Genomic DNA, 11,196 nt, shown 5'->3' with positions numbered 1-11,196 from the left:
CTGGAAAGAAGAGATTCAGAGAGAGATTCAGCCAGGCCAGGCTGGAGAGCAGGAGATCTTTAAAAATAGCTCCCAAGAGGCTGGGCGCGGTGGCTCACGCCTGTAATCCCAGCACTTTGGGAGGCCCTGGCGGGTGGATCACAAGGTTAGGAGTTCAAGACCAGCCTGGCCAAGATGGTGAAACCTCGTCTCTACTAAAAATATAAAAATTAGCCGGTCGCGGTGGCGGGTGCCTGTAATCCCAGCTACTCGGGAGCTAATGTAGGAGAATTGCTTGAACCTGGGTGGCAGAGGCTGCAGTGAGTGGGATAGTGATGGAAAAAGTAGGGCTACTGCCAATGAATGGTGATTTGAGGGGTGGAGAGGTAGCGACGAAGGCAGCATTGGGCTGCCACAGGATTACTATGGACACTTGTTTTGCACTAGCTCAGAAGTCACACTCACAAGGAGGAATACAAAGACACAGACAAATCTCTAACTCCTTTGAATGCCATCACGGCCCAAATTCTAGGGCCAGTTTTCTCTGGTAAGACTCAAATCTCTCCTAATTCCCTAACTGACTGGAGATGAAGTAATCTCTAAGAATTGAAGTGAAGGGAAGGAGTACTCCCCTTGACCGCCCCACCCTTACCCCTCCCAGCCTAACCTGGTCATTGCGCTTTTTATGAGACAGTGGCATGGGCTCCGGATCCATGGCATGGTTTCCTCTGGACGCACTCCTGGATCATGGGACCACCAGAAGCTGAAGTTCTGAGCATCAGTCAAGGGGATTCTGAAGACCTGATTGGGAACTGAATGGGTGAGGGGAAGGGCAGGTTATCTAATTTCCTTCAAGTTCTCTGCTCACTGTTCTGCCTCAGGGCAGCAATAGCCCAGCCCAGCCCAGCAACTGCTTGGCTGGACCAGGTGCTGAGAGGTCCTGGGAGTATGGTCACCACACCCTGCTTCACTTCCGGATTCCAGCATCTCACACCCTTCATGGTCAAATGAATCAGTCTTGGTTCTTCCTGCTGCTAGTAAGCCCATCTCCAAGAGAGCTTTCCCCAAGTGCTAAGATGGTAGAAAAACAAGTGGTCAACCCACTTGGGAAATGTGTAAGATGGGGTCCACTGATCTATTGTTTTTCTTTTTTCTTGGCTTAATCATCCTCATTCTCTTCCCTCGTCTTGGAAAAAAATGGCTTCCTTTGCTCACTCCAAGTAATTCTCTGAAACCTAACTAATACCACCTCACATTTAGATGCTGTTAATAGATGTCATTTATCTAGTGCCTATTATGTTCTAAATGTGGTATTAAATATTCTTAAATTTTCGTAATAATATCAGACTTTGATGCTGTTTGAAAAAGTACTTTTGGGCTGGGCACGGTGGCTCACGCCTGTAATCCCAGCACTTTGGGAGGCTGAGGCAGGCAGATCACCTGAGGTCAGGAGTTCGAGACCAGCCTGACCAACATGGAGAAACCCCGTCTCTACTAAAAAAAAAAAAAATACAAAAAGTAGCCGGGTGTGGTGGTGCATGCCTGTAATCCCAGCTACTCGGGAGGCTGAGGCAGGAGAATCACTTGAACCCAGGAGGCAGAGGTTGCGGTGAGCCGAGATTGCGCCATTGCACTCCAGCTGGGGCAATAAGAGGGAAACTCCATCTCAAAAAAAAAAAAAGTACTTTTGGCCGAGTGAGGTGGCTCATGCCTGTAATCCCGGCACTTTTAGAGGCTGAGGCAGGTGGATCACTTGAGGTCAGAAGTTTGAGACCAGCCTGGCCAACATGATGAAACCCATCTCTACTAAAAATACAAAAATTAGCAGGGCATCGTGGGGGGTGCCTGTAATCGCAGCTACTCAGGAGGCTGAGGCAGGAGAATTGCTTGAACCCAAGAGACGGAGGTTGCAGTGAGCTGAGATCGTGCCTCTGCACTCCAGCCAGGGTGACAGAGCGAGACTGTCTCAAAAAAAAAAAAAAAGTACTTTTACTATTTATTTGGATAAGTCTAATTCTACCAGTATAAAATTTGTATATATTTAAAACTTAGAATTATAGCCTAATATTCTGGATTGCTATATAGTGTTTATAATAATTTTTTAAAATCCCTAATAATTCATTGAGTAGATGTTACATTTTTGGCTTATTTTCCTATTAATTAATAATAAGCTATTAAAAAGTTTTGCTATTAGAGGCCGGGTGCAGTGGCTCACACCTGTAATCCCAGCACTTTAAGAGGCAGATGGATCACTCCAGCCCAGGACTTCCAGAACCAGCCCAGGCAACATGTTGAAACCCCATTTCTACAAAAAATATAAAAATTAGCCCAGTGTGATGGTGCACGCCTGTAGTACCAGCTGCTCAGGAAGCTGAGGTGGGAAGGATCATTTGAGCCTGGGAGGTTGTTGAGGCTGCAGTGAGCCATGATTGTGCCACTGCACTCCAGCCTGGGCAACAGAGCAAGATTCTGTCTCAAATAGATAAAAATGGAAAAATATTAAAGTTTTGCTATTAGAAATAACTTACTACCCCTCTTTGCACATGTGCCTGTTTTGATTTCTGAAAGTATTTTAGGTTTTAAACTTTAATTTTGTTATAATTGTAGGTTCACATACAGTTGTAACGAATAATACGGGGAAACCAGGTGCAGTGGCTTATGCCTGTAATCCCACCACTTTGGGAGGATCACTTGAGCCCAGGAGTTCAAGACCAGCCTGGGCAACATAGCAAGACCCTGTCTCTATTAAAAACAAAAACAGGGAAATCATGTGTACCCTTTACTCTTCCCCACAATGGTTACAGCTTACAAAAGTACACTACCACAACATGATATTAATATATTGAATATATTGATACAGAACAGTTTCATCACCATCCATCCTGGAGTTGGCATTTTATAGCCATCCTCCCCCACTGCCCCGCTTTGGAAATCAGTGATCTGTTCTTCATTTCTGTAATCTTGTCATTTCAAGAATGTTACAAGAGCCGGATGCGGCTCACGCCCATAATCCCAGCACTTTGGGAAGCCGAGGCAGGTGGATCATCTGAGGTCAGGAGTTCAAGACCAGCCTGACCAATATGGTGAAACCTCGTCTCTACTAAAAATACAAAAATTAGCCAGGTATGGTGGCGGGTGCCTGTAATCCCAGCTACTTAGGAGGCTGAGACAGGAGAATCGCTTGAACCCGGGAGGCAGAGGTTGCAGTGAGCCGAGATCGCACCATTGCACTTCAGCCTGGGCGACACAGCAAGATTCTGTCTCAAAAAAAAAAAAAAAAAAAGGCTGGGTGGGGTGGCTCACGCCTGTAATCCCAGCACTTTGGGAGGCCGAGGCGGGCGGATCACGAAGTCAGGAGATCAAGACCATTCTGGCTAACACGGTGAAACCCCGTCTCTACTAAAAACACAGAAAATTAGCCAGGCATGGTGGTGGGCACCTGTAGTCCCAGCTACTCAGGAGGCTGAGGCAGGAGAATGGCGTGAACCTGGGAGGCAGAGCTTGCAGTGAGCCAAGATCGCACCACTGCACTCCAGCCTGGGCGACACAGTGAGACTCTGTCTCAAAAAAAAAAAAAAAAAAAAGAATGTTATGAGTGTTATATAAGAATGTTATATAAGAGTGTCATATAAGAATATTATAAGGCCTGGCATGGTGGCTCACACCTGTAATTCCAGCACTTTGTGGGGCTGAGGCAGGAGGATCGCTGTGTGGGAGATAGCCAGACCTTGTCTCTATTAAAAAAAAAAAAAAAAAAAAAAAAAGCTGGGCATAGTGGCACATGCCTGTAGTCTCAGCTACTCAGGAGGCTGAGGTGGGAAGATCACTTGAGCCCAGGAATTTGAGACTGTAGTGAGCTATAATTGCACCATTGTACTCAGCCTGGGCAACAGAGTGAGACCCTATCTAAAAAAAAAAAAAAAAGAATGTTATATAAATGGCATCATACACTATATGATGTTTATTTTTATTTGTATTTTTTATCAGCTTACATCATGCTTTGATGTCCTACGTGCTTTTTAATTTTTTTTTTTTTTTTGAGACAGGGTCTTGCTCTGTTGCCCAGGCTGGAGTGCAGTAGCACTATCACAGCTCATGTCAGCCTTGACCTGCCAGGCTTAAGTGATTCTCCCACCTGAGCCTCCTGAATAGCTGGGACTACAGGCGAGCACCACCATGCCCTGCAAATTTTTTTTTTTTTTTTTTTTTTTTTTTTTTTGAGGCAGAGTCTCGCTGTGTCCCCCAGGCTGGAGTGCAATGGCACCATCTCAGCTCACTGTAACCTCTGCCTCCCGGGTTCAAGCGATTCTTCTGCCTCAGCCTATCAAGTATCTGGGATTACAGGCGCCCGCTACTATGCCTGGCTAACTTTTTTTTGTGTTTTTAGTTGAGACGGGGTTTCACCATGTTGGACAGGCTGGTCTCGAACTCCTGACCTCAAGTGATCCGCCTGCCTTGTCTTCCTAAAGTGCTGGGATTACAGGCATGAGCCACTGTGCCCAGCTGTATGCTTTATAGATGGGATTTCACCATGTTGCCCAGGCTGGCTATATGCTTTTTAAAATGTACCTGTTCTCTCTTGACAATAGTGCTAAAAATTATTCTTCCAATTTCCAGATGGTTCAGAGAGGTTGTGGTTAAAGGAACTTGCCTAAAGTCACAGAATTTGTTTGCAGTTTAAATCCAGTTCAATAAAATGCCAAAGCTGGTGCCTACTATTCCTCAAAGGGATAATGCTGATAATATACAATATACTTTTTTCTCCCAACAATTTTGAAAGATTAGTAAAACAATAGCTCAGGCATTTTCTCTTCCCAATATCCTTGCCTTTAAACCAATGAGGGGCCCGGAGTGGCGTCTCACACCTGTAATCCCAGCACTTTGGGAGGCCGAGGGAGATGGATCACCTGAGATCAGGAGTTCGAGACCAGCCTGGCCAACATGGTGAAACCCTGTCTCTACTAAAAATACAAAAATTAGCCAGGTGTGGTGGCGCACTTCTGTAGTCCCACCTACTCAGGAGGCTGAGGCACAAGAATCACTTGAACAGGGGAGGCGGAGGTTGCAGTGAGCCAAGATCGTAGCACTGCACTACAGCCTGGGCGATAGAGTGAGAATCTGCCTCAAAACAACAAACAATAACAAAAACAGCAAAACCAATGAGGGAGTAGGTTAATAAAGGGTAAATGGGCTGGGTGTGGTGGCTCACACCTGTAATCCCAGCACTGTGGGAGGCCAAGGTGGGAGGATCACGTGAGCCTGGGAGTTTGACACCAGCCTGGACAACATAGCACGACTCCCTCTCTACAAAAATGTTTTTAAAAAATTAGCGAGGCTTGGTGGTGCATGCCTGTAGTCCCAGCTACTCAGGAGACTGAGGCAAGAAGATCACTTGAGCCCAGGAGTTCGAGGCTGTAGTGAGCTATGATTGCAGCACTGCACTCCAGCCTGGGTGACAGAATGAGATCCTGTTTCCAAGAAAAGAAAAGAAAAGGTGAAACATCAAAAAAGAGGCAGAACTAGGACTCAAACATGGATCTTCTGCTTCCAAGTCTAATTCAAATTTCATTTTATTGATGGGCATGGTGGCTTACACCTGTAATCCCAGCACTTTGGGAGGCCCAAGTGGGTGGATCACCTGAGGTCAGGAGTCTGAGACCAACCTGGACAAACAAACCTCTACTAAAAATACAAAAATTAGCCAGGTATGGTGGCAGACACCTGTAATCTCAGCTACTCGGGAGGCTGAGGCAAGAGAATCGCTTGAACCTGGGAGGCAGAGGTTGCAGTGAGCTGGGATGGCGCCATTGCACTCCAGGCTGGGTGACAAAGCAAGACTTGTCTCAAAAAAAAAAATTTTTTTTTCATTTTATCATATCGTGCTTACCCCACCAAGTCTACTTTCTCCCTTTTCCTCTCAGTCTCTTCTCTTGGCTCTTTTTTTTTTTTCCTGCCTGATAACCATACCCAACCACATCCCAGCCATTCTTTTTTTTTTTTTTTTGAGACGAAGTGTCACTCTGTTGCCCAAGCTGGAGTGCAGTGGCACGGTCTTGGCACACGCAACCTCCAACTCCTGGCTTCAAGGCCTCTTGAGTAGCTGAGACTACAGGCACGCACCACCATGCCCGGCTAATTTTTGTATTTTTAGTAGAGATGGGGTTTCACTATGTTGGCCAGGCTGGTCTTGAACTCCTGACCTTGTGATCCGCCTGCCTCGGCCTCCCAAAGTGCTAGGATTACAGACATGAGCCACCAAGCCCGGCCTCATTCCAGCCATTCTTTAGGAACTCAGACATACCTTTTTTTCTCCTAGCATGATGCCCACCCCAAGGTACTTACATGTCTTCAACAACACCTTCCGGACAGCTTCGTGGTATCTTGTATGGCTATTCTGGTGCACAGAATAATTCCCATCTTTTGAGATAATGGGGGGAAGCCTAGTAGGCTCTGGTTCCTTCTGGTCTGAAATTAGAGTAGACTTGTTCTGAGTACTTGGCAAATGACTATTTGATTCTCTGATTCCCTGGTCTCCATGCTAACCAGGTGCGTGGCAGGGATCTCTCCTAGCCACTCACATCCAATTTTCAGGACCTCAGGAATCCAATCACCATGGCTGTGACAGAGGAGAGGGAGAGAACGCAGTGATCACAAGACCTCCCTTACCACTCTCTTGCTTCTCCCTGACTCCTGGATTTTAAGAGGTCATCTTCTGGAATCAGGATATTGGACACATACTTAGGGTTAGTGCAAGTGAAAAAGGCCCTTATCTGGGTAGACATTCCTTTCCTGGGATTGGCATATTTGCAGAACTTCAAATGGTCTAATAGTGGAAGTCATGTTTGAGCTAAGTCTTGGAGGAAAAGAAGGAGGTAGGTTACAGTAGAATCAGGAAGAGCATTTCAGACAGCAGAATGGCAAGTGTTTAGAAGCATTAGAAAGGCATCAGAGAGCTATTTGATTTGGAGCCTGGAGTGCTGGGTGAAGAGGAGAAGGACAGGAGATGGGGCTGGTAAGGTAGTGTAGTATAGCGGCTACCTAGCATTCATTATATTTGGGAATCACTCCCTATGAAGCAAAACCTGTATCTCACAATACAGACTGAATAGACTAGTTCTTCCTTATCCAACCTCTCTTTCAGCAAGGATATGGACAAAGAATTTTGGCTCGGCCAATCAAACACATCTGTTTCAGATTTTGAATCAAAGAAGGTTGCAAGGAAGCAGTGGCCATAGAAAGTTATCTGCTGGCGACAGGAGGTGACAGCAGTGAAGCTGCATCCTGTTTCCAGCAGCAGTATTCAGGGCCCAGCATCCTCGGTGCCAGTAGTGCCCACCACAGCATTGAATGCAGTAGTGTCTGTGCCAGACCAGGTCTGTGGCATGATTCTGAGCATTGTTTCTGGTTACTATCCACCATGTGTAGTTTTCCATTCCTACTGCAGCTTTTCGGTGCTTCCCAATATTTTCTTATTTTCTTTCTCTTTTTATTTATTTATGTATTTTAAGAGGGTCTCCCTCTGCCACCCAGGCTGGAGTACAGTGGTGCAATCGTAGCTCACTGAAACCTTGAACTTACGGGCTCAAGCGATCTTCCCTCCTCAGCGTCCCGAAGTGCTGGGACTACAGGTATGAGCCACTGCATCCATCCCCACATATATATAGTTTTTCTTTTTTTAAGATGGAGTCTTGCTCTGTCACCCAGGCTGGAGTGCAGTGGCATGATCTTGGCTCACAGCAACCTCTATCTGCCGGGTTCAAGCAATTCTCCTACATCAGCCTGCCAAGTAGCTGGGATTACCAGCGTGTGCCACCATGCCCAGCTAATTTTCATATTTTTAGTAGAGATGGGGTTTCACCATGTTGGCCAGGCTGGTCTTGAATTCCTGGCCTCATGTGATCCTTCTGCCTCGGCCTCAAAATGCTGGGATTACAGGCATGAGCCACCGCACCTGGTCCCATATATATATATAATTTTTTTTTTTTTTGAGACAGAGTGTCACTCTGTCACCCAGGCTGGAGTGCAGTGGTGTGATCTTGGCTCACTGCAACCTCTGCCTCCTGGGTTCAAGCGATTCTTCTGCCTTAGCCTCCCAAGTAGCTGGGACTACAGGCGCTCACCACCACGCCTAGCTCATTTTTGTATTTTTAGTAGAGACAGGATTTCACCATATTGGCCAGGCTGGTCTCGAACTCCTGACCTCATGATCCACCTGCCTCCACCTCCCAAAGGGCTGGGATTACAGGGGTGAGGCACTGCGCCCAGCCAATATATTTTTTAATACATTCATATTCTGCTTAAATAGGCTAGATTTGGCTTGCATCTCAGACTCCTGAACAAGGGAGGATGAGTTTGAAAAAAATTTAATTTTTTTTTAAGTCTTTCAGACACTTGGTGAGGGAGTGAGAAAAGGAAAGCTGTTTAGGGTGGCTTCAAGATTTCTGTCTCTTGGCTGTTCCATCCATTCTGTCACCCAAGCCAAAAAGGCACTAGGCCCCTTTCCCTATCTCCTCCAGCCAGTCTCAAATGCAGAGTAAAATCCAGCTCTTGGCTGGGCATGGTGGCTCATGCCTGTAATCCCAGCACTTTGGGAGGCCGAGGAAGATGGATCACCTGAGGTCAGAAGTTTGAGACCAGCCTGGCCAACATGGTGAAACCCCATCTCTATAAAAAATACAAAAATTAGCCGGGAGTAGTGTGCACGCCTGTAGTCCCAGCTACTGGGGTGGTTGAGGGAAGAGAATCGCTTGAATCCAGGAGGTGGAGGTTCCAGTGAGCCAAGATGACACCACTGCACTCCAGCCTGGGAGACAAGAGTGAAACTCTGTCTCAAAAAAAAAAAGAAAAAAAAAAATCCACCTCTGCATCTGACGTTTTCAGTGCCTCGATTCTGTATTCCTGGAGCAGAAGTCATCCCATTCCTCAAATTTTTATTTTTTATGATTATGGATGCTTGTCAGGAACCGGATCAGTTTACCATTCTCTTTGGAAATTGCCGAGGATTGCTGACTAATCTCTGGTGGAGTGCGGCGATGCCACTTCTGTTCTGGAGTTCTTCCCCAGCTCCTGCCTTTTTCTTTGCTTCCTGGCTTGGCCTCACTCATTCATCATCTCTGTCCCTCATATCTCTCGTTTGCCCTCCAGTTAAATCTCTTTTAACATTTTCTATCTGAAATAATGGTACCAGCAGAGTGGGGCACAGTTTGAATCCCCTCCCTGTACAGTTGAGGACTTGGAGAAGCAACAGTACTGAAGCCTTGGTTAGCATATAAAGTTCTGGAAGCCTGGACTTCCAGAGTCCAAACCACAGGGCTGATTCGTGCTTCATCACAGGTTATAGCAACGAGGTCATTTCCTGGAAGCAATATTATTGAGCTTGGGCAAGGCAGGGGTGGTAGGATGTCCTTGGACAAATAGAAATAGACTGAGAAGGCCGGGCACGGTGGCTCACGCCTGTAATCCCAGCACTTTGGGAGGCCGAGGCAGGCGGATCACGAGGTCAGGAGATGGAGACCATCCTGGCTAACACAGTGAAACCCCGTCTCTACCAAAAACACACACACACAAAAATTAGCCAGGCGTGGTGGCCGGCGCCCGTAGTCCCAGCTACTTGGGAGGCTGAGGCAGGAGAATGGCGTGAACCCAGGAGGCTGAGCTTGCAGTGAGCTGAGATCACACCACTGCACTCCAGCCTGGGCAACAGAGCAAGACTCCGTCTCAAAAACAAAAAAAAAAAGAAATAAACTGAGGAGAAAGAACAAGCATATTCCTAGTGGCCAGTGAGACCTAGACTGAGAATAATTATTGGTCTGAGCTCAGGTGACAGTTAGGAAACCTGTCTGTTCCCGAGGCCTCAGGCTGATTGTCAAGGGTACAGGCAGATGATGTTCTCTATTATCTCAACGTGTCCAAGTAGCAGGGTCCCGGCTTCCCATATGAATGGTCAGTGTGTGCTTGGAGGTGTGCTGGACAGTATCACTCACCTGGATGCCTTCATATGGAATCAAGCACCAATTGGCATATACCTTGCATCCATTTTTGGCAAGCTGGGAGATATTCTTGATAACCCATAACTTCCCCAAGCTGCCAAGGTTTGGAAGATACCTGGGGTGAAGGGGGCAGGGCTTGGAAAGAATCATGCCACAGCTACTGGGAAAGGGCATGTTCTGGGTAGAGGGACGCAATGAGCTCTTTATAACCAAACTCCACTGTGGTAAGGTAGATGAATCAATTATTCTGTCAGTAGGTGATACAATAGAGGTCCTTCATCCACCCAGTTAACGCCATGCTCTGCATGGTCTTTGTTGGTAAGTAGATATGAAATACCCTAAATAGCTTCTAGAACTGGGCCACAAATTGGGGGTTGCCATAAAACCACCTTTAATGCTTTGAACAGACTATGAAGGACATGTAGGGTGATATAAAAGTACTTGAGTGGATCTTGCATCCCTCCAAATTAATGGTGCAGATTTCTCAGTATTACAAGCTTCCCTGTGACTTGGGGTGGTCACACAATCTTAGTTATTCACTACTTTGCCCATTGCCTCTGTTTGTTGCAACTGGGGCTGATTGGCCACATGTTTTCAGGTTGAAGAATTTTTAGAATGAGTCTACCTTTGTGCCTCCCAGAAATCTACCTTCTAGATTAGGGTATTTGCAGCCAGCCATGGTGGCTAATGCCTATAATCCCAGCACTTTGGGAGGCTGAGGTATGGTGGCACGAGCCTGTGGTCCCAGCTACTTGGGAGGCTGAGGTGGGAAGATCGCTGAAGTTCAGGAGGTTGAAGCTGCAGTGGGCTGTGATTGTGCCACTGCACTCCAGCCTGGGTGACAGAGCAAGACCCTGTCTCAAAAAACAAAAAACAGGCCGGGCACGGTGGCTCACGCCTGTAATCCCAGCACTTTGGGAGGCCTAGTCGGGCGAATCATGAGGTCAGGAGATTGAGACCATCCTGGCTAACACAGTGAAACCCCGTCTCTACTAAAAATACAAAAAATTAGCCGGGCGTGGTGGCGGGCACCTGTAGTCCCAGCTACTCGGGAGGCTGAGGCAGGAGAATGGCGTGAATCCGGGAGGTGGAGCTTGCAGTGAGCTGAGATCATGCCACTGCACTCCAGCCTGGGTGACAGAGCGAGACTCCGTCTAAAAAAAAAAAAAAAAAATGCCTCAGGCTGGGTGCAGTGGCCCAGGCCTGTAATCCCAGTACTTTGGGAGGC

At 46.9% G+C, this 11,196-nt stretch overlaps 1 protein-coding gene across 1 annotated transcript in view; it reads right to left on the bottom strand.

Moving 5' to 3' along the window:
* Positions 1–11,196, bottom strand: part of SPMIP11 (sperm microtubule inner protein 11) — a 39,454-nt gene that overhangs the window by 966 nt on the left and 27,292 nt on the right. The window contains exons 2-3 of the mRNA XM_002823214.3: positions 6,322–6,444; positions 647–791 (exon numbers count right to left, since the gene is read on the bottom strand). Coding sequence (XP_002823260.1) covers positions 647–791; positions 6,322–6,444 — 268 coding nt within the window. The remainder of the gene's footprint in view (positions 1–646; positions 792–6,321; positions 6,445–11,196) is intronic.

This window comes from Pongo abelii, chromosome 10 (genome assembly GCF_028885655.2).
Source record: "Pongo abelii isolate AG06213 chromosome 10, NHGRI_mPonAbe1-v2.0_pri, whole genome shotgun sequence".
Classification (NCBI taxonomy): domain Eukaryota; kingdom Metazoa; phylum Chordata; class Mammalia; order Primates; family Hominidae; genus Pongo; species Pongo abelii.
Note: the sequence above shows the minus strand (reverse complement) of the source record. Positions and strands in the feature narration are given on the sequence as shown.